The sequence below is a fragment of the Blennius ocellaris genome (genome assembly GCF_963422515.1).
Source record: "Blennius ocellaris genome assembly, chromosome: 24".
NCBI classification, from domain to species: Eukaryota; Metazoa; Chordata; class Actinopteri; order Blenniiformes; family Blenniidae; genus Blennius; species Blennius ocellaris.
In genome coordinates, this window is record NC_137673.1 from 6,917,616 (window position 1) to 6,944,753 (window position 27,138).

The 27,138-nt window shown below is 48.3% G+C and overlaps 1 protein-coding gene across 5 annotated transcripts in view; it reads right to left on the reverse strand.

Moving 5' to 3' along the window:
• Positions 1-1,551: 1,551 nt before the first annotated feature.
• xirp2a (xin actin binding repeat containing 2a) overlaps positions 1,552-27,138 on the reverse strand; it is a 29,907-nt gene continuing 4,320 nt past the window's right edge. Inside the window, exons 2-10 of one of the 5 annotated variants that reach the window (XM_080519787.1) lie at positions 20,449-20,542; positions 14,327-14,478; positions 13,920-14,063; positions 12,835-12,915; positions 12,675-12,744; positions 12,248-12,351; positions 3,075-11,970; positions 1,771-1,904; positions 1,552-1,692 (exon numbers count right to left, since the gene is read on the reverse strand). In XM_080519787.1, coding sequence (XP_080375913.1) covers positions 1,810-1,904; positions 3,075-11,970; positions 12,248-12,351; positions 12,675-12,744; positions 12,835-12,915; positions 13,920-14,063; positions 14,327-14,478; positions 20,449-20,542 — 9,636 coding nt within the window. In that variant the 3' untranslated portion in view covers positions 1,552-1,692; positions 1,771-1,809. Of the gene's footprint in view, positions 1,693-1,770; positions 1,905-3,074; positions 11,971-12,247; positions 12,352-12,674; positions 12,745-12,834; positions 12,916-13,919; positions 14,064-14,326; positions 14,479-15,115; positions 15,241-16,961; positions 17,095-20,448; positions 20,543-27,138 lie in introns of those variants that run through there. The other 4 variants (XM_080519788.1, XM_080519789.1, XM_080519790.1 and 1 more) reach the window with 4 other exon arrangements.

Below are 27,138 nucleotides of genomic sequence, written 5' to 3' on the forward strand. Positions count from 1 at the left end.
TTAGCCATTAGAAGTTTCACTCTTTTAGCCATCTTATCATCTTCTGCTTCTTTAGAGCGACAGGTTGACGACCTTTTGTTTGTTTGTTTGTCGTTCTTGACGCGTCTCACCTGAATGATTGACTTCACGCCAGCAGCAGGATGCGGACGTCGCTCTCAGAGAACTTAATTCCTCAAGGTTTCTACCAGAAGCAAACAGTGTTTGTGTGATTTGTGCGTCTTGTCGACCCGTGAGCGCGGCACTTTAAGTTTCAAATCAACGCTGCAATCGTGTCTCTTTGCCTCCGATCGCCTCTCGTGTTCCGGCTGAATCCAACAAACAAGAAAAAAAAAGAAAAAAAGCCACCTAATGGAAAAATCTGTAAGTCCTGCAACAGGCCGGCCGCATCAGTGGAAATCAATAGGCTTTTTGCCACGGCGATCTCAGAGCGACTGGGTTATCAAGCTAGGCTATACATCAAGGCGTCGGCACAGTGATTACAGAGCCAGAGTTTGTCAAGCTTTATTTCAGGCAGAAGACAGAGTAAAGAGGGAGACAGAAGGAGTTGCTACAGCTAACATAGGAGATTTCCCTGCACGCCAGGTGCAGCCGATCATCAAACAAAGCTGAGATATAGAAGAACAGAGCAGGATTCAGTTCGTCTCTCCATGGACGCAGCGGGGGGAATTATCGCGGGTGGTGAAGATTGGCCGGATTCAAAAGTCGTCGTCGTCGTCGTCGTCGTCGTCGTAGTGTCTGTTTCGCTTGATCTGCTCCTCCACCGTCAGGCCATCGTCCGCCGCCCAAATCCCGAAGTCCAGGAGGTCGTCCAGCGCCCGCGGCGCCTCGCCTTCCGCGTCCGGCTGTGTGGTGTTGACGCTGAGGTCGGCGAATATGTCCTGGAGGAGGCCGGAGGCGCTCGGCTCGGCGCCGGTGAAGAACGCCGCGTAGCAGTCGGCGGAGTCGGAGCTTTTGGCAACGGACGGAACGAAAGCGTCATCCCTCTCGGCGAGCTGCAGTACTTCGCTTGACCTCCAGGGCGGCTCGCTGCAGACGTCGTCCGGGGGCGAATCGGGAGCCTCCGATGAATCCAACAAGGTCTGACTGTCGTTGTCGTCGTTGTTGTTGTTGTTGTTGTTGTTGTTGTTGTTGACGTTCAGTGTCGCCGTGTCCTCGTCGATCAGCGTCACCGTCACCTCCTCCGTCTCTTCTTCCTCCTCCAACCTCTCCACCTCCACGTCGTTCACTTCAACCTCCTCCCTCCCCTCGTCGCTCCCTTCAATCCGCTCCGTCTCTTCCTCTGGCGAAACCTCCTCAGCCGCCTCCTCGCTCGTCTTCCCCTCCTCGCCTCCGTGTCGTTCCGCCGCCTCTTCCGGTCGGTTTGGATTTTCCTCCGGACTTTCCTTCGGCGGCCACGGCGGCTTCACCACCCTCAGCTCCTCCTCCAGGGTGAAGGCTTTCTTGGGGGAGTCGTCCTGCGGAGGCCACACCACTGAAATCTTGCTGGACTTTCTCATTTCTTTGTTTTCCTTCTCGACCCTCCTCTCGGGAGTCGGCGACCTGACGTCTGAAGTCTGCTGGTTCCGGTTGTTCCAAAGCTCTTTGTGGGGTTTTTGTCCGAATCCCTCGTCGTAGTTTCCTTTGGCCTTGAAGAGTTGCTTGTAGTGCGGTTTGCAGTACATCCGTCCATGGAGAGAGGCGTAGTTTCCAAGACTGTTCGCACAAACGAGACGAGCACAGTTAGGACGGCGGCGGCGTGGAGGACGCGTCGCCCCGGCAGTGCGTCCTCACCTTAGCGTGCCTCTGCAGTGTTCACAGCGGAAGCAGCCTTTATGGAAGTTCTGTTTGTCTGCGATCAGCAACTCCATGGGGTAGACCCGCTTCCGACACATCCTGCACAGATCGGACTCGGGAACTCGAATTTTCTGGGAAGAGAAGCACAAAAAAAAACAACAAAAAAAATCTCAGTAACTCAAGAGGAATTTATCATTTCCCCATGAGAACGTCGACAACAAGTGGATTAACGACGACTCCTGACGTGCATGTTAATGCTCAACAAAATTAGGAAGACAAACGCAAACATTCTGCTGCTTTATTACGAGAAGAATGCAAAATGCAAAATTCATCTGGAGCTGAAAATGGATCAAATGAATTGACTCGTATTTTATTCATGAAGCTTGGATGAATTACTGAAAAGTTTATGTCGGACATGTCGGCACCAATGAGAACCTTGAAAACACAAAAGTTACATAAAAGCAGACAAAACAAATAAAAAAACATAAAGCAAAGTCCAAATTATTTTACATTATTTATTGCTTTTTTTTTTTAATTAATAGTGGCTGTCGTGAACATTTATACATGTTGCTTAAGAAGTATATTTCAAAAGGTTAATATTATGACATTTTCATCTCTGTAGCTTTTACAGCCATGTTTTGTGGATTTACTTGATCCAGTAGGACATCTTTTACCGATTAAACTTTCCGAGTGCTTTAAGCTGTTTTAGTTGCATTACCAGTCGTATTGCTATAATCATAATGTTTGTGTTTTACTGGCCAGAATATAAAATGAACCCTTTTCTACCTCATATTTGGAGAAATGTTTTCAGACGAAGTCAATTCACTGTGTTTGAATGTGTTATAGATCTTTATAAATATATATTTATGAGCTAAATGTGCAAAAGTGCATCATTATAAGTCAACTGTGTTATGGATTAACTACACTGAGTGAGAATCAAGGATAAGTGTGGAAACAAAAATGAATTTGAATTTGAATGAAAGTGTAGAAAAAGAAAAAAAACCAGCAAAAACAAAATGGGAGAATTTCCGTCAGTAAAAGGTGTTTTGAGGCAGAGCGAACGCCGTCACACACTCAAGCATGAGGAATATCGGTGAACTCGGTTTGCCTCAGTGCTCGGGGCGTCGCACACCAGCAGCATGCTCAAACACAAGTGTAAAGTTAAAAGGTTTTTAGTAGCACCTTCGTTTTCAGACCAAATAAACCAGGTGAGTTTGGAGGTTAGAGTCTTTCCACTCGATGCAGCCGACGTCTTCAAAAATCCCAAACTGCTCAAACACGCCACCGTCTGCCGGCTTTACCCGTCACGACGGTCTGCTGCTGCCGGGTCACGATCTGCGAGGTCCTCTGCTCGGCGACGCTGAAGCCCAGGTTGTGGAAGACGCCCTGGCTCTCGGCCCAGGACTGCTGGAAGTTCCTCAGCAGCTCCTCGGTGGACGCCTCGGGGGGCACCGCCACCGTGGGCACCGCGCCCCGCACCACGTCGGCGTAGGACGGCGGGTTTCCGCGGCCGGTGGCGGCGGCGCTCCCAGAGTGCACCTCGCTCCTCGTCTCCGTCGTCACGTTGCCGGAGTCGTCGACGGTGCAGAAGTGCTCGGTGACCGACGTGGTGGCGGAGTGACCCGGCGGCTCGTAGTGCGCCGCCTCCGACTCCCTTCTTTCCATTTGCTCCCGGAGCTCCCGGGCGGCGCGGGACCCGAGCTCGCCCGTCTCGAACACGTCCTTTATCGCCCTGACGTTGAGCGTGGGGACTTCCTCGCCTCTCGGCGCGTCCGCCTCCGCCTCCGGGTCCTCCGTGTCGCTGCCCAGCCGCTCGGCGATCAGGATCGGGTCCTTTCTGGCGTAACGCTTCAGTGTCGGGGATTCGAATCTGTTCACAAGTTTTGTTAAATCGATTCTGGGGAGGTCTTCCTTCTGGAGGTCGACGGCCACGCCCTCCGCCGTCTCCTCGGTATCGGGCCCCAGGCGCTCGGGGATGTCGATGGGATCTTTCCGCAGGTACATCTTGTTGACCTCGGCCTTCTGAGCCTCCTCGAAGAAGGACTTCTTGTCTCGTACCGTCGTCATGGAATCCACCATTTCCGCCACCTCCTCGCTTGTCGACAGACTCCGCTCTCTCTCCAGCTTCTCCGGCGTGGGAGGCGGGGGGGTGACGCGAGCGAGCATGGAGGGGGTGTCGCGCAGCTTCACCAGCTTCTCGGAGCGGCTGAGAGTGGGCGAGGGCGTGGCCCGGCTGAAGGTGGGCGTGTACGTCCTGCGAGGAGGCGGCGGCGGCGGCGTCCCCACCAACTTGTAGGGCGGAGGAGAGGGAGTCACCCTGAGGGGGGGGTCCACCTTCCGGGACTCGATGCTGATGAATGTTGGCGACGGCGTGCGGATGCTCGCTAAGGGGGAAGAAATCCGCGGATCCACATTGTCACTCCGCTCCGGCTGCCGCTTCTTTTGCTCCACAACTTTCTTCTCACTTTTGTTCGAGCCGATGCTGATCTTTGAAATCTTCGTCCCGCTGATGATTTTTTTCTCAGGTTTTGGGGGAACTGGTGGCGCTTGTGGAGCCGGCGGGGCTGGTGGTGCTGGTGGCGCTGGTGGCTCTTCTTTACCCTCCTTTTCCACCACGATCAAGGTCTTTTCCAGAAATGTGAGTTTGGCTTGAACAATATTCTTCACATAGATCATCAACTCTTTCAGTTTTTTCTTGCTTTGTTGTTTAGCGATTTCTGTTAGATTCTTCCTCTCGGCTGAGCCCATCACCCACTCTGGCACGTCGCCGATCACCGTCCTCATGGCGTTGAAGTCGACCTTGCTGGGCGTGGCCTCCAGCTCTTTGATCTCAGACAGCAGCTTCTGCATAATGCTGCATTTCCCCACATCTGTAACCTCCTGGGGTCGAGCTTCAACTCGTTGCCGTTCCTTGGACTCGCTTTTTGACACCCCTGCCTTGGTCTGCATTCTGTTGGCGTTTGTAGCTTGTAACTTGGTTTGCTGTGAGTGCACGTGAACAGCCTCTTGCTGTTTTTGCACCACGCTCTCGCTCAGGATCACCTCTTGAAAATGCTCCGTCCTCGCGCTCTGCTGACTGACGGATATGCGGCCCCGTCCTTGATTGGTTCCCGTAGATGTTACTTTGACCGCCGGCTTTGCCTCTTCATTTGTCACCGCCTTGGCGTTGACCTCTGCAGGCGGAGTGACCTCAGTTTTCTTCTCTTTCACTGTAATTTCTTTTTTCATCTCTGTTCTCGCTGACATCTGTTGGTTCCCCCCTTGATCTGCTATTGCGCCACTTTTCTGTTGCTGCTGCTGTGAAACTTTTTCACTTTTCTCTTCTTTCTTCTCCACCGGCATCTTGAAGGTTTTCACCTTGAAACTGGGCGTTACTTTTGGAATTCTAGTGGGTTGGGATGGGCTGGTTTTGCCCTCTTTTGTCAAAGGGGCATTAATATTCTTCATGTCATCGTCTTTTGATGTGACCGCTACCTGACTTTGAAGGTTTCCGTGGACAGAACTCTGCGTGGCAGTGACGGATTTCTTAATAAACTGCTGCTGCTCAGTGAAAGAAGTTGTGACCATGCTGGAACTTGACTTGACTTCTTTATCTGAAGATTCACGATGCAACTGAGAAACAGAGTCTGATTTATTCGTGGGTGGAACTTGAACCTTTTTGATTATTTCTGTTGATGATTCTTTTGAAATTTGCATTTTATCTGAACCACCAGAAGCTAATTTCTTCTTCACAACTGAGATGGTTGGCTTGGTGAAAGGCATCTGGGAGGGTGTTTTCTTGGGGCTCTCTTGTGCAGAGGCTACCTCTTTAGAAACACTTTTCACTTCTTCACGCTTCATCTTTGTTGCCTCCGTCGTGACTTTGGTTCTTTCTTCTTTCTCTGAGGTTTCAGCTGCAGAGACCTGAAGGGTGGCGTCAGTCGTCTGCACACTAACGGGTGGAGTGGTGGGAGTTGTAACTCTGCTCCTGTCTATTTCGTCTTTCTCCTGCTTTTGCAGACGGTAGCGCTCCTCGGCCAGCATGAGAGGGGTTTTAAATTTGCGAGCAGGTGTTTTTGCTTTTGGCGCCGGTACAGGTTCAGGAGGTGGGGGCAGTTTGATGGGTGGGGCAAACACTTTTTTAGGTGGCTTTGGGCTTGGATTTTCCACCGGCTGTACCGCCGGGATTTTCTGTACGTTTGTTTGCAATGCCGCTGTTGTCTGTTGAACTTTTTCCTCTTTCACCTCCTGGATTTTAACACTTTCCTTCTGCACCATCGCAGGTGGAGGGGGTGGAGGAGGGGGAGGAGGGGGAGTTGGCTGCTTTTTCTGCCACTTAGGTTTAACCTGCACGGGCTGTTTCGGTGGTTCTGGTTGCTTTGGCACTTTGAACAATGGCCTCCCGATAGGCTTCCCCAGCTTTGTGGGGGGAGGCAGCGGCATGGCGTTGAGCTCTTGCTGCGACGGGGGCGGAGGGAGAAAATCTTGCGGAGGTGGAGGAGGTGGGAAAAACTCCGCCTCAGACTTGGCGCATTCCACAGGAGGCGGAGGAGGCGGCGGAGGAGGAGGAAGGTCGCTGTCCTGCCTCATGATGGAAGCACAGGAGGTGGAGGACACCGGGTTGTCGGCCACCGGGGACGGCGGCGGAGGAAGAGAGAGGTCCGACTCTGAGGGTGGGGGTGGGGAAGAAGGGGGTGGAGGGAAGTGAATCTCCGGCTTGACCTTCTTCATTTTCATGACGCCTTTCCCTCTGGTTTCGAGGTCACAGCGATCAGCCTTCACACTTTTGACCTTGCCCTCCTCCTGCTTCCGAGACGTTCGCTCCAGCACATTCTGCTGACGCATCGTGCTTTTCTCCGTCACTGTCGTGTGCACCTGTCTGATTGTCTTGGTTTCGCAGGTTTGCTTACTTGAAATACTCGTCTGGGATGTTTTCTGCACCTCTTTCATCACATTCATATCAGCCACTTTCCTCTCTATTTGATCGTCCCCCGTCTTTTGTGGATTGTGTGTCTTAATCAGCTGCAGAGTTTGGGGTTTCTGGGGCGGTGGCGGATTTTGCTTCGGCTCTTGGGTGTTCTTCTGATGAGAGGCCCTGGTGGGATTGTCTATGTTGGCTACTGTAGCAGAGTGAACCTCTTGGGTTATTACCTGCGTTTTCAGTGATTTGCTTTGGCTATGAGAGAGGTTTTTCACAGCGGGGGCCGAACTGCCTGCTGCACTCTCACTCTTACATTCATGCTCCGCTGGCTTCAAGCTTGATGGATTTTTTATGGCTGCTTTCGCTTTCTTGGAAGGATGCATACGCTTTGCGTTTGAGTACTGTTTCCTCTCCATCAGACACTTTATCGTCCCCTGAACGTCGCCTCGAACAACCTCCTCCTTTTCCACCTGCGTTGCCTCCTGCCCTTCATAGAGGGATTTTATGGACGTCTTCACGTCTCCCTCAATGCTTCCCCGGCGCCGTGTTTTCGGCGAGGTCGTCGGCTCCAGCAGGAGCTGAATGGTGCCTCTTACATCCCCTTGCTCGCTCACTTGGTGCTGGTAAACTTTCTTCTCACTCGACGCCTCGTGTAAATTCAGCATGGCGGTGTGAATGTCCCCTTTGACGATTTCCTCTTTCTCCACCTCCTTCACAACCTGCTTCGCCTCCTCCAGAGACTTCAGGGTGCCTTTGATATCGCCTGAAACTAAATCCTCAACAGTTACCTCCGTTTTCATGGAGACAGATTTCTCCAGCGACTCCAGAGCACTTCTGATGTCACCCTTGACGATTTCTGGCTTTTCCATGTCTTTGGCCTGATGCTGGGCTTCTTCCAACGACTTCAGAGTTGTGGGTATGTCTCCTTTTACCACCTCCTCTTTCTCGACTACCACCTTCTGATTGATGGCTTGGGTCAGAGAATCAAGGGCCGCACCAAGGTCCCCTTTCACAATGTCTTCTTTCTGCAGATTCTTATAGATGACATTCGGTTCTGTCATGAAGACTTTAACGCTGCTGAGAACATCCCCAGGCAGGATATCGTCCTCTGCCACTGTGCGACCGATCTGCTGCTGATTCCTCCGCAGAAGGATTTTGGTCTCTTCAACGTCACCGCCGATTATGCATTCTTTTTCCACAGTTTTATCCTCTATTTCCTGGTCAGATCCATACCGAAGCTGCTTCAGGTAATCCAGAGCTCCAGACTCGATGCACGTGGAGTAGAAGCTGACATTACCCCGTTCGCTGTCGCCGATCTTGATCTTCTTGGAGTCTTCGCTCCCCGAGTTGGACAGAAGACGATGCAGAGTTTTGTTGACGTTCCCATAGACAATGTCCTCTCTGTCGGTGCTCGCTTCCTCGCCCTTATTCAATAGTGAATATATAGTCATCCTCACATCTCCTTTCTCGTCCTCTTGAATCAGAATGCCACGTTTGGAGGAGCCTTCACTCTTAAGCAGGTTGTTCATTGCTTCTTGAATATCACCGCGGATAATTTCCTCTTTCTCAAGACCAATTCCCTTTTCCTGGTTGAACAGCTGCTTCACTGTGCTGTTGATATTGCCATGTTCCTCCGCATCGATAGTTATTCCTCTTTCGGTGACTTCACTACGGTTGAGGAGGTTCATCATGATGTTGCTCAGGTCTCCACGAATGACCTCTTGCCTCTGGATTTGAGGGGCCTCCTGGTTAAGGAGTTTATATTTAGCCATGCGGATGTCACCAATCTCATCCGTCTCGATGAGAATACCCTGTGAGTCCACCATTTTCTGACTGTAAAGCTCCTCCAGGGTCTCCTTGATGCTTTTACCAATTATCTCAGTTTTTTCCATACTGCTCTCATTGAACTGATTGAATGGAGTGGTTTCAAACAGCCAGGTAGTTGTCTTCACGTCTGCCTGTGGGATTTCTTCCTTTGTCACGACGAGCTCTGTGTCATCAGTGTCCTTAATCTTGTCGAGAGGCTCTTTTTCAAACAGCCAGACGGATTGCTTGACGTCCCCTTTCATCACTTCCTCCTTTGTCACTTTCTCCATGCCATCATACTCTGCACCGGCGCCGTGGATCTCATCCATGGTGCGCGTTTCGAACATCCATGTGGCAGACCTGACATCTCCCTTTTGGATTTCACTCACGCTGACAGTCCTGATGTACTTTTGAGATGTCTCGTCAGTTTCAAACCGCTGCTTGTTCATCTTCACGTCTCCGCCTTGGATATCCGCAACTGTTTTTGACCTCACTTTCATCTCTTCTGCGATTTCATCCAGAGGCTGGGTTTCAAACCTCCACCTGGCAGAGCTCACATCTCCTTTGTTGACGCCTTCCTCCGTCACCGCTTTAATCACGTAGACTTCCTCCGAGTCTCTGATTGAATCCAGAGGCTTTGTCTCGAAGAGCCATCGGGCCCCCACCACGTCTCCTTTCAAAATTTCTTCTTTAGTAACCGTAGTCACTTCATGGTAATGTCCCTCCTTATCACAAATGGCATACAGCGGCTGAGTTTCAAACATCATTGTATAATTCTTTACATCTCCTTTCTCACCTGCGTCTCTGAAGATGCTGGTGATTTTGGTGATGTCGGTTTGAGTGGATTCCTCTTTGATTTTATCAAGAGAGAAAGTTTCAAAAATGAAGCGGCCTTTGTTAACATCACCTCCTTGGACATCGGTCACTGTGTGGATTTCCTTGTCAGTTTCATCATCGCAGATTGCATCGATCGGCTGGGTCTCGAACATCCAGGTGCAGTTGAGCACGTTTCCCCGCTGGATGTCCTCGGCCTGCTGCGTCTTCAGCCGCTGCATCGTTTCCTCAGATGTGGAGCTCATGATGTCAGAGGAGCGATTCTCAAAGATGTACTTCATCCTGGAGACGTCGCCTGACTGGATGTCGATTTCCGTGACCCTCCTGAAGGAGCCTCCATCCTCGCCCACAATGTTCTCCAAGTTCTCGGTTTCAAAGAGGAAACGGGCCAATCGCACATCTTTTCCTTGAACGTCCTCCTGCTTCACGGTGCAGGTTTTCAGAATAGTTTCTGACTCTGAATGATCTCGGATGTTGTCAAGCGTCTGCGTCTCGAAGAGCCATGTGCACGTTTTCACATCGCCTTTGTGCACCTCTTTGACGTCGGTCTCAGATTTTTCCACCTTTTCGTACAGAACATCCATTGGTTGCGTCTCAAACAGCCACCGACACGTCTTCACGTCGCCTTTCTCTATTTCAATATCCTCTTTTGTTTTATTTTCTTCCTCTTCACAGTTGCTGAAAAATTTAATGGCATCGAGTGCTTGAGTTTCAAACAACCACTTGGCAGTTTTAACATCTCCTGACTCAATCTCCTGTTTTGAAATGCCTTTAATTATCTGGAACTTGTTGATGCTCTCGTCAAACTCATCAATCGGACGAGTTTCAAACATCCACCTGCAGCTGCGCACGTCCCCTTTAACTATCTCCTCCCGCCTCACGGTCCTCACCTCGTGGTAATGACCGGAGCTGTCCTGCATCGCGTACATGGGCGTGGATTCGAAAAGAACTCTGTTTGACTTGACGGATCCGCTCATGACACCTTCGACTTGAATTTTCTGAGCCCCCTCACATTTGCTTAAATCCATGCTTTCAAACCTTTCCTTGTAGTTGGTCACATCTCCTTTGTCGAGGGCTTGGATGTTCACAGTCCTTGTGAACTCCTTCTTCTCCTCTCCTATATTCCCCAGTGGTTGGCTTTCGAAGACCCACTTCTGATGCCTCACGTCACCTTTTTCTTCCTCGGACGCAACCATTTTCTGGAGTTTACCCACTTCCAGCAGCTCTTTCAGATTTTCCATGGGTACGGTTTCAAACAGATGTCTGGTGGACTGAACGTCGCCGCCCATGATTTCCTCGCAGGGCAGAGGTCGAGCGTTGGTGTTGTCTTTCAGAGTGTCCATGGGCTGGGTCTCAAAAACGAAGCAGTGCCTCCTCACGTCAGCTCCAATTATTTCCTCCTTTTGCTTCCGGGAACTTTCCCACTCCTCGTCATTGATGGTATCGAGAGTCTTGGTCTCAAAAATCCACCTGCCTTTGTTCACGCCAACCTGAACGTTGTCCTCCATGGAAATGCCACATATGAGCTTGACTTTGGATGGATCTTTGCTGATCATATCCAGAGGCTGAGTTTCAAACATCCAGCGGGACGTCTTCACATCTCCTTTCTCGGTCTCCTCCCTTCGGATGGTGGTTATTTCCAGCATCTCCCCTGAATCCCCCCTGATGACGCACATAGGCTGTGTCTCAAACATGCGAGTAGTCGTCTTCACGTCGCCTTTGATCTCCTCCAGCTCAGACTTCAAGTTCAGGAAGTGGCTCTCCTCAATGGTTTCCATCCTTCCCAGGGAATCCAGGTGCTGGGTCTCAAACAGGTACCTGGCAGTCTTGACGTCACCGCCTGTAATGTCTTTCGCCGTGGCGTCTGTCTCCTGTTCGTCTTCTTGGTAGATCTTGTTGAGGTAGTCCAGAGGTTGGGTTTCAAAAAGCCAAGTAGCTGTTCGGACGTCGCCTCTCGCGAGATCCGAGTCTTTCTGGGATTCCTCAGTGGCGCCATTAGTCTCCGTCCCCAGAGCATCCATGGGCTGCGTCTCAAACATCCAGGCTGTGTACCGGACGTCCTTGCCGGCGATTATCTCCTGCTGTGCGATGTTCTGCACCTCGTCTGGGGTGTCGTCTCTAATGGTGTCCAGAGGCTTGTTCTCAAACATCCATCGCATGGACTGCACTTCCCCCTTCAGGATCTCCTCCCATTCCAGGGACTCCCTGTCGGGGCTGGAACACCGACTGGAGCCATTCCCGTCATTCTCGAACAAGTAGCACGCTTGCTGGACGTCACCCACGACTTCCTGACCTTGTAACTCTGCCTTCTCTGCTTCAGTGAGTTGACTCAGGAAGTCTGCCTCCAGGTTCTTGCGCACCTCTGGGTGAATATGCTTGTAGAGGCGCTTCAGCTCGGCCATACTTTTGTGTTTGAAGTAGTGCTCCTTGGTTGTTTTAACCTGGGAATCTTGAGACTGCGAAGAGACGTTGTACTCTGACATTTCTTGGGATACCTGCAGCGGATTGGATGGCGGCGGCGGGAACTGATCAGCTGACTCATACGCTGCCGAGGAGGAAGTGACAGTCTTCACGGTAGAGGAAGAGCTTTTGGTAGCAGACTTTTTGGAGGACTGTGTAACTGGTGCCCATTGAAACTGATCAAAATCCACATCGACCTACAGGGTAGGGGTCATTTCAATCACAGTGAGAAAAAAAACCCTTCAAAAAAAGACAATCCAAATCCACAAACATAATCTGAATAGACTGGAATATCCATTTTACCTCAGAAAGCAGAGAAAGTCCTCATTTCATAAAGACACAATGTCTTTTACCCCATTCAATCTACTCCAGCACAATTTATTTTTTGATGACTTCATGATGTCGCCTCATTATCCTACGAGCACCTCATATGAAAAAAAAAAAGCATGTATTCAGATAAACACACAACATTACCTTAATTTCCTTGGCAGGTGCGGCTTCCTCAATGCTTTTTTCATGCTGCTGCTTCAGAGCCTGTGTGGAAACCTTTGGCAGATCCTCTCCTCCGACCAGCATAACTGAACGAGACACGAGAAGAAGGCCGCCTCATTAAGTGGTTCACAGCGAGCGAGAGCCCAGGGGGATCAGAACAAGAAATAAATCACTTCATTATTAAACCTGAGTAGTTTTCATTTTCCCGAATTGTGCAGCACTGATTGCCCAATTTCTACCTTCCAATATTTTACCTTCCCGACTTTCCTCTGATTAGATTTGCTGCTCTGCACTTAATAGAAAAATCGTGGATGCTCATTTTCAGAGCTCATCCTTTATTTGATCATTGACATACAGGACACACGCACACATTGATGAAAAAAAAACAAAAACAAACAATATAAATCACCTGTTTCATTGAAATGGTTCCCATAAGTTGCGGCCATGTTTTCATGGTGGACACTTTGATCGTGGATCATCTGTGGAAAAACACGTTAGCATTCTTCACTAACTGTTTTCAGTGGAATGAAATTGTAGCAAGACGTTAGCATGACGCCAGTCGCTGGTACCTGCTGTCGAGCGAGCGCTGTGGCGGGGGCGATCTCCCTGGCACTGCTTCTTACCGTCACCTCCGAGGAGCTCGACATCTCCTGTCAAACACAACATGAAAACAGTAAATATTGGCAGGAATTTGATTTATTTAATGTGCTAAAAAAAAATCCCTTTTTCAAACATATATAAAGAGTATGTGTGTAAACAGGAAACTGTGTGGTTGCAGAGGCCTTATCCTTGGTTTTATAGCAAATGCATTAATTTAGTTCGGGATTTTTTTTTGTTCCTTAAGAACCAGAGAGAATGTGTCTTGTTCAAAGAACAGGAAGCTACATCAGTACATGTGCTCTTCGTCTGCCTGCCTCCAAAGAAGTGACTGCGAACAGATGGCTTGAGAACTTTGAGGCCGTAGAAAGAGATGTTACGATTATAATGTGGGGAAAAAAAGGACTCGTCGGTGTATAAACCTCTTTAAAGGATGAAAAACTCTCCCGCCTGAACGAGCAGATGTGGGGAGAAGCCTGGACTGACCTCCGGTCGCTCCCCTCTGCCTCCCGTATTGAGCTAACGCTAACACGTTCTGACATTTTGCTCACGCAGCAGCGAGCGACTGGAAAGTTCAAGGTGCCCTCGTTGATTCGAACTGCTCCAGCTCTTTGGCCGAGCCTCACCCGAACCCTCAGTTCCTCTGAAGACACGCTTCACAAGGATTTCAGTCACTCAGCAGAATGGACCCCAGCACTTTCTCTTTCAGTGCCTTTTCGTTTGGCCGCCTGGTAATGCCAAGCAAAGTGAACAAGTACCTTTAAAAATGGACCAATATATTCGTAAGAGATTCTTTATTCCATCAGAAAAAAAGATATACGACTGATGCTTCTGTCTGTGAGGGAAATAGCACTCATCGGTCAGACACAATACACATTATAGAAGAATACACATATATCAATTTGAATGCAAAGCTACAGTAAAGATCTCCTGAAAATCAGGGGCAAAGTACTCTTCCGGGAGATTTTTAGGTTAGTTTAGCATTAACACGGAAAAAGACTGGGTATTATATGTCATGCTCGATTATTTCCAAGAACCCGTTAGCGCGTCGCCTCACCTGGACCGATCTCTGCTGGAAGTGCACCTGAGTAACGGTGGAGTGGGACGACGACGACGACGACGAGAACTCCTGGTTCTCAAACTGCCTCTTGACGCTGGCCAGACCACCCGGCAGCGAACACGCCTCCGAATCCTCCATCGCCTGTCGGGAAAAGGTCACGTAAAGAACCTGCCGAAAACCCGCGCGTGTCATTTTTGCTAAGCTCATAGGAAAGAGTGGATTTAGCAAATGCAGCATGTAGCATGTCGAGCATAGCATGATTAGCAGATAGCATATTTAGTGAAGTGGCATATTTAATGACGTAACATGATGACGCATGCGTTTAGCCGAGCAGCCCTGTAATTAGCCGACGAGCATCGTTAGCGACGAGTGGCTTCCTGTAGCCTGAGGGGGCGTGGCCTCACCGCAGAAGGGGCGGCGCTTTCCTTCCTGGACACGGCGGCCTGATACATCGCCAGCCGCTCTTTGACGGACACTGGCTCCGCCTCCTGCTCCTCTGCACTCGGGGTCTTCTCGTCGGGACTCACCGGCCTCTGCGAACTTTCGCCGCCTGCAGCTGTGCGCAAAAAACAACGTGGAACAAGTTCAGTTTCCTTCTTTGTGTTTGAAGCGCGTGTCTTGCTATCCGATCTCTTTTCTCGAAGGACAATAGCTTAACATTCCTCCTTGACCAAATACCGATGTGACCGGGCATCGATCCAAACTCAATCTAATTTTAGCTTCCTGCTGCGGCACCCGTCTGAAAATAAACCCCTTTTTTTTCTCCCCGCTTACTAGTTTTTAAATATGGGTCAGAAACCCGACTCCCCGGATCACGGCGGAACGATGACGGACGTGCGAGGACAACGCGCCGTTCATCACCGGGGATGAATGCTGCCGGACCTCTCCGGCTCCTCGGCATAGCGCCGTGGTGAGGCAACGGCCTTTTTATAAGCCCGTCTCGTCTGCAGCGTCGCGTCACCCCGTAAACATGCTGATTTACAGCGTGGAAGTGTTTTCGAGAGAAAACAACAGCTGGAAATGGAAAGAAGAGACTTTTGTCTCTCTGGAAATACTGTAAGGGACATTTAATCACTTGTTGATTCAAACGCTTCAGCGTAGACAGTGCTTACATTATGTTTTTTAACTTTAAGTAAAATAAAACAACAACTAATTAAAAACACATGTGAGGAAACAATAGAAGTCATGTTTACTTGTGCTAATAGAAGCTTTAGGAGGAGATTCTGAAGTTCACTGAAGTTCAAACGAACGGTGTTGCGAAATACTTTGGAAAAGCTGAATGCCACACGCTTCCATCGTTCTTCTTGTTTGTTCTTCAGAACCTGGAGGAGGAGCAAAGTCAACTATCGACCAAACGCCGAGGAAATGATCAGAGGATCAACCGGACCCGCTGACTCAGCACCGTCAGGTATAACAAACATCCCCTGCAGAACCTGTCGAGTCGATTCTTCTCACGTAGCGACGGTGGTTCTCTTCCTCCGGCACGATTGGCTTCTTATCTCAGTTCCCACCGAGGGAGGAAGAAAGTGACGAGGCGCCGGGAAAAGTAAACGATTTTCCCAGAAACACCCGATTCTTGTTTGATTACAAATCCTGGAGGAATCGTCTGTTATGGCTCCCGTCACTGAACAGCGAAGCTGGAGTCGTTTTCAGTTTTTAACGCTCCCGACTGAAGAGGCTTTGTTTCATCTTTAACTGACTCGACTCTGATCATCTATTAGCTGGAAGACGTGCGTGGATGTTTCCCATCTGGACGCCCTCCAGTCTTTTATCGCAGGTTTTGTCTTGTTGATGCAGTCAAGATGTTCCATATAATTACTTATTACAAAAATAAAACCATTATCGTAAATTCAAGCTTATGACTGACCAGAGCGTAATGTTCACGTAATGTTGTCAACAAGCCCAATAGAAACCAATAGAAATCTTTATTTCACCAAAATATCTAAATAATGATTATTTGCAGACAAATAACTTTATCTTAAAAAGATGTTCTCTAATAATTGGAATAAGAGATTTCTGGGGTAGATTTTCACAGTTATTGGAGATAGAATTGAGTTAATATTGTTTAAAGCATCAAGACAAATTTAAAATCACAACAAACCTCCTGAATGTGAATCACATGGCGTGAGAATGTATGTAGATAGAAATATAATAATAAAAGTGCAAAATGCCGTTCTCACACAATACTATCATCATGGATGTGCAATTTCACACTTCCAGGGAAGAAAATGTATGATTTTCTTGTACAAAATTGGCGGAAAGCAACAATAAAACAAATAAAACATCTTCATCCGACGGCACAAACAATGTTAGTGTTTTTTTTATGTTGTTTTCTAAGATTTACCTCATATTTTCATTTTATGACCCTTAAAGCCCTTTAAAAAGTCTGATTTGACATATTTATACGTATTTTAGAAACCAACATGAAAAACCCGCAAAAGATCTCAAAACAACTTTGTCTGATTGAGTAACTGATACTTTTCATTCAATAAATCTCATGTGAAGAGGTTTTTCTGAAATCGTTTTTCAAGGATTTCAACTAATGTGGTGAACAAACCAACCAGCGACTAGAATTAATCATTTTCTCAAGTTTCCGGACTTTATGAGTCACCGACTTCAACAGGAAACCCGACGACACCTGATCCACTTCGTAAACAGACATGACGCCACGGACGCCTTCAAAATAACTTTGTGTAACCACTGAGGGGTTTGTTTTTTTTCACAGAATTCTGATTTTAAATGCTTCAGGCTTACTTCAATACAAAGTTGTGTGAATGTCTGTTAAAATACAAGAAACCAGTGACAAGAAACTTGTTCGTGAGGAGGATTAGTGATTTTTTCGAAGGTCTTCATTTTATAGAAAGATTGTCTGGAATCCAGCTCAATACCAATATATTTCAGCTGTCAAAAAAACTACAAATATCAGCTTTTACCTGGAAAAACACTGAACACAAGGTCTTGGTTGTGAAGCGATCAACCGTGAGCCGAACTGGACAAACAGCCTCATGCTCTCTGTTGAAACAAGCCACCTCTACTCACCGCGTGCTTGTTGGTTCTGCCTTTCAGTGAAAAGCAAAATAGAATCCAGGTGAAAAGAAAAAGGCCTTGGGGAGTGAAAGGGTTTTGTGGGCCGGCGGCTTGCAGAGACGGAGGCACGGCGAGGCTTGGAGACCAGCTCCAGCAGTGCTGGCTGAGGCATCCAGTGACAGCTGGTTTTATTTTAGACGTCCCCCCCTGGAGAAAATAGGACGGACTTCTGGGGGCCTGTGGGGGAAGCGGACGTGGAGCTGGAAGGGGTTTTTTTTTAGCTTCGGGGTACCTGACATGCTCTTAAGCTTATGTCACTGTGGACGCAGAGCAGACACACGTTTGGCATTTGGAGTTTTCTGCTTGTTAGGAGGTTGAATATCACCACATTTGTCCTCTTGTTTTTACGGGGACTCGTGTTATTTGCGTGTGCTTAAGTCGGTTTTGTCAAAACGTCACGGGAAAGTTCACTTCCACCAACCGGCAAACAGAGAATCCTCCCAAATAATAAATCTATGTCTTCATGTAATTGTCCTTCCTAAGGAATCCCAGAACCGCTGGCGTGAGTCAATATTTGTCTAATGACGGTTGTTAAAGCAGAACAAGAGCAGACGGCAGCAGGTCTTTCAGGACTTCCGTTTAATTTGATGTACTATTATTTCATAACCTAAAATTGACAAGAGCATATTGAATGGTTCCTGTACTTGCTGCCATTTCACAGTATTTTAGATGTACATTCTATAATTCTGAGTTATGATAAGTCATCAATATTTGGCTAAAGCAGATCAATAAAAGGCTAGAGACCAAATCTGTTCAAATAAGGAAACAATGCCGGTGGGTTGTGTAACAAATAATCAGTAAACTTCTCTTCTTATAGAAAGCTTGTGAATCCACCATATTCTCCCAAAACCCTTTGGGAAACGCTGCTCAGGGGCCGATAAGAGCGGCTAATCAATCGCGCTGATAGCGCTATCAGCGGGTTGTGAGGTTCCAAACTCTTAAAGTGGAAGTACTGAACAAAACTTGAGCAGCTCAGTCTATGGATGCACTTTTGTTTTTAAAAGGAAAATCCTCCACTGATTCCAAGAGAAAGGCAATAAATGGTTGCAATTTTGTGGAACAGAAGCGACAGACCGCTCCTGTTGCAGCCCTGAAGGTAGAAGTGGTTTGGATTCTGAGTTCCTCTCTGCGCCAAACCTTCCCCGGCTCTCCTGTAATCTCAGGAACTGTCAGCAACACGTCTTCAAATCTTCCCCAAACACTTGGAGAGATGGGACGCTGCCGGAACCGAAATAATCTTGAAGCGCCAAGACACAGACGGGCAATCGATAAGAAGGAACCAACAGAAAGTCGTTATATTGAGGTTTTTATTTTCCTTAACCATTGACTTTCTCCCTCCTCAACCAGGAAGGATCACAAATTATTCCACGTGTGTCCTTTGTGCGTCGCCTGTGATTACGACTTCTCCGACTGTCTCATGTATGAAGCAGACGGCGGCGTCCCGCGGCCGCCGGCAGCACATCGACTGGAGCACACCGTGGCTATCGGGCTGCTGGAGAAGCTGCACTCTGCTGATAATCCCACTGAAATTGCACATGGATTTCCTGTTCCTAAAGTGGAAAATAAACACACTCCCACAGAATACCTAATGAATTGTGGGGGGGGGGCACCAATATCCCCTAAACCCGCCGTCCAGAGTGCATCCAGATTCCGTACAGAGAACCCCCTGTTGGAGATCGGCATCTTTAATTTGCTAAATTAAATTGCCGATAAAGAGATTTACTGTTCCGACTGTGAGGCTAATGTCGGCGCTAATCAATGCTAATGACGCCGCACGCATTTAATCGGGTATTTTAAGTTGGTGAGAACGTGGCGTTCAGGTGTTCTCAACCTGAAACTCTCATTTCAGTCGGGGGGATGTTGATTACACCAAGTGAGGATCTACTTCATCACGGCGCTGGCACCGAGCGCGGGAACGAGAATCGACCCGGCGCGGGCACGAGACGGGAACATCTCGACCGTCCGCTGTCGGCGAAAGAAAGCATCCGGTTGTTTGGTAGGAGGAATACCGGATAAACGACATAAGATGGAGAATGGCTAATTTACAGGTCTTGACGAGAACAGATGTCAGAGTTTGTTCATTATGAAGCAGGAAAAAGTGAAGAGACGTCTTCAGGAAATGTCAAACTCTAAAAGGAATGAGAAGAATCCCCATTGATCCGGGAGCGAGGAGGACTGTTTGGAAGGAGCTCTGCATCTGCTTAAAGCGCCGTTACTCCGCCGCCCGGCTTTATTTAAAGTCTGCGGCTTTGTGGGGAGCGGCTCCCGGGCCGCCGCCGCCGCCGCCACTCATCCCACCGGGAAGATTACGTGGCGCTGTCAAACCTGTCAGCCGAGACAAAGCGCCGTCGCTCGGCGGGGACAAGGGGTCGCCGGCGAGCTCCGCTTTTAGACGCCGGCGCAGAGGTTTGAGATTAGGGCGACACAAAGGTGGAGGCGGGGAATCTCTGGACTTTACGGACGTCGCGCAAATGCACCGCGATGTCACGTCGACGTGTCCATCAATCCAGATCCAAGTATCAGTTTCCTTCTGTCTGGGTCCATTAATGAGGACGGCGATCCTCGTTCGGCTGGATGAAGATCCGTTAATCTACACGAACGCGGGAAAAATGACATCTGTCCAATCTGGACGCCCGAACAAAGAAATATGAAGATAGTCGGCAAATAGAAGAGGTGCAGGATGGGAAAATGACAAAGTCCCGTCTGACAGCATGACAGGAAAGTGGCGAGTGTCCAGCGTCGGCACAGAGGAAATCACGAGACGTCCATCATGAAAATGACGGCTACCTTACGGGAAAGGAGCAGCGGTCCCACGTAGAGACAAGACGGCAAAATTAAATGTCTGTTGCTGGCGCGCAAAAGACATGAAAACCCTTCAACCATTTGTGGTTGCCATGACAATACAATGGTCCAGTCTGGCAACAGGAACAACTGATGTAGTGAAAATGGTTAACAAAGCTAAAATAGCGACAGCAGCTAAATTAGTGAAACTTAACGAACCAGATGGATATTACAAAAAAAAAACAACCACCTGGCTGCAGAGGCCTCTCCCTGCTCTGGTTCTTCACGAGCCTTTGTGTAAATTTGGTTTTAAAGTTCAGTACACGAGGGACAGATAAGGAAAAGATATGGAAAGCAGGACCAGCGGTGGCGTGGCTCCCGGCCGCCCCTCCAGGTTTGTTGATGTGGAAATGTCGCCCGACGTGATCCAGTCCGTCAAATATGCTCACAACAAACAGCAACGACTTTAAACGGACTCTAGTTTAGCGTGTCGCACTTAGCTTTAGTTTATACAAGTACAACAAAGAGCGAGCGGCCTGATCCGGAGACGAAGCCTCCGACTCTGCCAAATGTTCGTCTCGCAAAACATTTTGGTTCGAGACGCCCGATCCAGCAGGTCCAATCAGAACGTGGAGCTGAAAGAGAGAGGAGGACTCACGTGGACTGGACGGAGGTGAGGACATGGCGGGATCAGCCGAGCGGCCGCAGGGTGTTGACCGGGCGGCAGCGGACGAGTGGAGGGAAGTCACTTCCTGGTCAGAGAGAGAGAGAGAGAGAGAGAGAGAGAGAGAGAGAGAGGAAACTCCTGTGAAAGTCCTCACTGTTCAAACATCCAGCCTGTCCCCCAGAGTGGCGCCCAAACACAAACCAACTTCTGATTCTCACGGTTTAATTAATTGATACTGATCAGAGTTAATCCAGCCAAACTTCACATGAGCTCACTTTTATTTCACAGTCAAGCTTGTTTCTTACATTTACAAATAGACACACACACACACACACACACACACACACACACACACACACACACACACACACACACACACACACACACACACACACACACACACACACACACACACACACACACACACACACACACACACACACACACACACACACACACGGAGTGAAAGGGGCGGGGCTTCTTCCTGCAAAGGGGGGGGGGGGGTGTTATGAAGAAAAGTGTGTTTCGACTATTCTGTTACAAATCAACACTGTGGGCACCAAACACACCTGTGAGTGTGTGTGTGTGTGTGTGTGTGTGTGTGTGTGTGTGTGTCCAAGTTTGTCTGTCAAAACGTATTGTGGTTGCTTCATTTGATTTGCAAATGCCTGTGAGCGCACACACACACACACACACACACACACACACACACACACACACACACACACACACACACACACACACACACACACACACACACACACACACACACACACACACACACACACACACACACACACACACACACACACACACACACACGCAGTTCCTCTCACATGGAATGAGGCTCAAACAAAGCGAGTGCGGCTCCGTGTCACTTCCTGTTTGGCCGCCGACATTAACCCTGGTGTTTCCTCTCTGTTCTGAAGCTCAGCGGAAGTTAAACTGTGTGAGCAGAGAGACCCCCCCCCCCCCCCAGTACACCGAAATATTCCTCTCACTAGAATCTAGAATGTTCAACCGTCTGCAAATTCACGTTTCTGAAAACCTCATCGTCAAAATCCATTTCTGATTCTTTCAGATGAAACTTTCATTGCAGAGAATTCGATAATGAACAACCCGAAAGGTATTTTTCTCTCGAGGCGGCGCGTGACGGTCGGCGTTCGGAGAAGAGGTTCGGACTCAGAAGGGAGAAGTATGATTATTCATTGTATGTAAGAAAATAACAGGCAGAACAGACGGTCATGAAACTGTCACCGAGCGCGTTGTAGCGCCATATGCTACACTTGGCAGCGGTTGCCGTGGCAGAGGGAGGATGAGAGGAAGCATTGGGAGGAGGAGGAGGAGGAGGAGGTGGTGGCGTTGGCAGTTTCCCCGACAGAGTGACACAGTTAATAAGGGCCAGTGTTGAATTCTGTCTAAACGCTGACGGTCGGGGCTGCAGCGAGGGAGAATCCCCTGGGGTGCGGGAGAGAGAGAGAGAGAGACAGACAGAGAAAAAAATGGAGAGGAAAAAAAAAATTGACGGGTTCTTCTTTCAAGGTGCTCCGCTAATAAATTCAGCTCTGGGACCGTTTTATATGTGACAAAGTGAAACCATGGAAACAGAAAAGAGTCGCCGCCACACCTTCCACCTTGACATCGGTGCCCATTAGAGGGGAACATCGCCGGAGCAGGCAGGAGCACATCGGGGTGGGGGGGGGGGGGGACTGCGTGTCGCGTTCTTTCCTCTCTGCCACCGATTGTCTGGAATCAGCTGTTGGCATTTACGTCCGGTAACGAGGCGCCTTCCAGCTCGCGGGATTTCGCGTGACACGCGGCGGCAAGCCGAGGGTCTCCGCGGAGAGCTGTCGGCCTCCGTCTCATCCAACGCTCTCCATCTGTCCTCTGCCTCCGCCGCCCGAGTCACCGCGCTTCAAGAATGTCACTTTTAATAAGTCAATTAGTCGGGAATGGAGTCGGAAAGCTTCAATTTCCCGAAGCAGAGGGAGACGGCGAGTCGGGGGAGGAGGGGGGGGAGAGAGAGAGAGAGAGAGAGAGAGAGGGTGATCCAGCCACGTCTTGTGTAAAACGATTTCGGCTCGGGCGTGAACTCGTTCGTTTGGTGTCGTACGTTCTGCAGCTCTCCAGGCTTCACGCAAAGCAGAGAGTCAAACCACCGTATTTTATCCAAGACGAGGAAGCATGAAGTCACAAAGGGTCAGAATTCCGTGAGCATTTCACAGTTTTGAGAACCAAAAAGACAAAGAGACACAGGCGAATGGACGGAATGGAGCCTCCAGACGTTGAACGCTTCTTAGTTCTTCCATCCTTTTCTTAATGGGTAGAGTTCTAATCGTCGTAAGAAGGATGTATAGACATCTTGAACTTCTTGGCCATCAGTGGTTGGAGGCGTACGACGAAGTGAAAACTGCTGCTTCTGTTGTCCAACTGAGGCGCCGGCCAGCCGGCCAAGACCGGCGCCAAGCGTTGGCCCTCGGAACCGCTGCAGCCGCCAAATGGACCAAAACACCAGAAATAACGATCCAAGAAGAGGAACTCTGCTAATGTGTCTGGAGATTCTTCTGTTTGTGACACCAGAGCAGCAAAAACCTTCTGTGGGTTTTGTGTCTGACGAGGAAAGGAAGCGAATTACAGAAGTCACAACTCAAATTTTTTTTTAAACTGCAGCGTGGAGGTGGAACTCGTGTTTGAGGCTTCGATCGGCCACCATTTTGCAAAGCGAACTTTATTCTCTTTTTGTCACTATTGTATTCCTGCTTGCAGATTTGCAGATCAGCGTGGTTTCGCCGTCGCTCCTCCACCCGGCGACTCAAACGTCTCCGAGCCGCCGCGAGGTTTTTTTTCTTCTTTTCTGTTCCCCGCCGGAGCGAACCGATGAGGTTCACCCCTCTTCCACATCTGACGAGACATTTCAGCGGGGAGAGGTCGCGCTAACTCGACAGGCTGTGCGCCTTAAACACTTCAAGGATCTTATTTTGGGATTTCTCGCCGCTCATTTTCCACTTTCCCTCAGTTTCTCCTGACCTCCCGCGCTTCGGTCGACTTTTGAGAGTTTTACTCCAAAGAGCTGCAGAGTCTCTGTTGCTCAACGTGGGAATAAATGTTCAAGGTTGGTCTTTCTTTTCTTGCCTCTGTTAATCAAAGTACATTTAATATAATGGAAGTCATTTGGAACAAACACAAAATGAGTCGCGCACAAGCCAGAGCTCACGTCACCTTGTGTGTGTGTGTGTGTGTGTGTGTGTGTGTGTGTGTGTGTGTGTGTGTGTGTGTGTGTGTGTGTGTGTGTGTGTGTGTGTGTGTGTGTGTGTCTGTTCCCACTTTAATGTCCTGCCAAGAAAGCAGTCACACACGACTTCCTGTTTGGGTGCTTCAGTTTAAATTACCAGAGTCGGTTCTTGTGCATGCACACACACTCACACTCTCTCACACACACACACACACACACACACACACACGAGCGCCTCTGGACTGTGAAAGCCGTCTTACGGGGGCCGGCTGGCGTGACTCACGAGTGGCGGCTCTCGAACACGACTGGCGAAGCTCCTCAACAAGAAAAAAAACAAACAAACGTGGCCAGCGGCTCCCAGCAGGCGACTCCACGCTTCCATTTAGGAAACAGCAAGGAAACACTTGAACCATTCAGAGTGGAGGCCGGGTGTGTGTGCGTGGCGCTTATTGCATGGCAGCGTCCAGTCGGGTGTTTTGGGGTTTCGTTACGGTTCCGGCCAGTGAGAGACGATCAACCGAGCGAATCAACAAGCAGGAAGTCGGGAAGCTCAGCTGCCCGAGACAAACCCAACATTCGACACCAAAACGCATGAAGATCAGACCGAAGGGGCATTTCTCCCCCAACACTCGATAAGATTGCAAGGTTTTTATCAACACATTTACCATCGTTGGTTGAAAAAAACTTCGAAGGTCTGCAACATTTCTGAGCATTTTTCAATCTTTCCATTCATTTGGAGCCAAACAAAATCATGTTCCTACATCGTGTTATTTTAAAAAGCTGAAGCTGTTAAGTTTTGCTCTACACAAACTCTCTTATATTGAAGTTTCATTAGTCAAATATGGAACATTTTATTTGATTTTTAGGTGTTTTGGTAGCTGTTAATAGTCGTTTCACTCCTCTTTGCAAAATGTCCCCTATTATAGCAGTTTTTCCTTTTAAGCAATTTCAGCCACTTTGGATGTTTGTTTGTTTTTGTTTTTACACATTTTTCCATATGTTTCAGATTGTGTGTGTGTTTTTTTTTTTTTTTTAATTTGAATGATTTCTTGAAGCCATTTTAAGCTATAAATATAGGAGCCATTTAAAAAGTGTGTAATTAAAGATGTCAATCTGCAACGCTGTTGATTCCACACGTTTTCTTTCATGTTTGTGTTTATAACTCGTCCTGTTTGGATTCACAGCTTCAGCTGGATCTGATCGTTTCCAGATCACGACACTTGCGCCAACTGATGCATTAAACACATCCTGTATAAAACGTGCGTGAAGAAGTAAACTAACCGTCGACGTTCAGAAGAAAACCTCCTCTCATAAAGTCCACAGATGAATCGGGTGTGAACAGCCGTCTGTGCCAATGCTCCTGCGTTAGCATTAGCATTTGTTAATCACAGCAGTTAATTGTCCTGATGGGGAGATTGATCCACGCAAAAAGATGTAATCCAGCGGGTGCAGCCCCAATTACCTTCATCAAGTAGTAATTCACTTTTAATCAAATAATCTACACACCTTCGCCCCCTGTAATTATGTCTATTTATGTTTGTTTTAAGCTCAAATAATGAATTCTACCGGGGGAGACTTATCTCCTGTGTGACATCCTTTCCTCCGCTGGCTGTCGGGTGATTGATGACAAACACCGAAGAGTGAAAAGCGCTCAGTGATGAAATAATAAAAGTTGAGATGGAGAAACTTTGGGTAAGTGACTGTATGTCGTCTGGTCTCGGGTGACGGATCGCCTGTCACGGAGGAGCTCATTTGGTTTCGACCAAGTTACAGGTCAAGTGGATAAAAAGTGCACCAACAAAGTCAAAGGAAATGTAAATAAACCGGCGACTTTCAGGAAGAAGAATCCGATTGAGAACGTCACTTAGACCCGAGATCAGAGGAGCAGAGGATGCTTTTTATTCATTTCTGTCCGCCATCTTTAGGGATTTCACTCATTTCCCGTCCATGCAGGTTGAAGTTCTGCCGTTTCCGTCAGGTTCTGATAATGTGGTGTCCCTGAATGCAGCGGCGTTTCTTCACAGAGCTCTGCAGCTTCATTAAAACGCTGAGAAACGGAGAAAGGTTCTGACGCTCGGTCCGTCCCAAAGCCCACACTGGGAATATTAGCCGGCGCTCCAGTCCTTAATTGTTTGTCCTATTTCCAATAATGGCCAGCGAGCCGAGAGCCTGGAACGTCTGCAGGAAGCTGCTTAAGACGAGGCGCTGAAGCATTGGCCGGCGATCTGGAACATTCAGAGACTCCTCGGTATGTTTTAACGTGCTGGATCACAGGCTCCCTTTTTAGAAACGTTTAAAGTCTGAGTTGCAGACAAAGTGTTGCTTTTGTTTTTTTGTTGTTGTTTTTTTTTTTATTAAGTCAAAGCTGAATGAATAAATGCTGGGATGTCAGGAGCGGCGATAGCTCTCACACGCATGAAAAGAAGCAGAAGAAAGAAAAAAAAGAATTCTTCTCTCAAGGCCTCCTGCTCGCTGGTTAATGAACAATGCGACGGTTACATAACCCCACGTTTTGTTCACTGAAAGTCATCCTGTCTTTCTTCTCTCGGCGCGTTTTCTCTTTCCTCTTCTCTTTCTTGTTGGGCGTCGGCGTCGAACCTGAGGTGAGGAAACTGTTTCCCCGTCACGCCGAGCTGACCGACGCCCCCGTATCCTGAAAGGCTGGAGTCCGGCTGGGGTTTCCTGGCGACGGCCAGCTGGGGGCGTGACGGATCGACTCCAGGCCATTCTCCTTCTCCTTCTCCTTCTTCCCCCACTGTATGTTTTAAAAAGGATGATGCAACACTTAGCAAAGACTTCTCAGCCGTGTTTGTGCTCCCGTCCTGTCAACTGCTCCACGTGTTCTGCATTCTTAATCTGAACTCACTGAAATTCAGAATTCACTGCTGTGCAGTTTTTTTTCTGAATCATACTCAAGCTGATGATGACGTGCTACGGTTCCTCAATGCACTTAAATTGCACAATTAGAAATGCTGCTATTCTGCGGAAAAACAAAGAAAAATGCCAAGCAAGCTTTAGATTGTGTACTGCTGCTGCTAAATAAACAATTAGTCTGTCAAACACACTGCTAATGGCTGAAAAATGTGACAATTACACATGCTGCTACTCTGATTAAAGTGTTTGTACACACTGAACGATATTCAATGTCGGTAGGATAATTTACTCAGCAGTATTGTTTTGAAAGTGTATAAAACCTCCAATTTAGCACATTTTATAAAAGATCTTCATAAATCAGGATCTATATGTTGGCTTGACTCATTACACCATCTTGTGGTACAAAGTGGAACTACAAATTTAAGCTGAACTTGAATATTTCAGCCTTTTAAAGCTTGAAATGCAAATGCTAGAGTTCATTTAAATAACTTTTTAAAGGCTGCTCCACCTTCCTCTCCACCTCTTTAATATAAATTTACTATGTTCTCTGCGGGATCGTCGTAAATTAGGCCTCT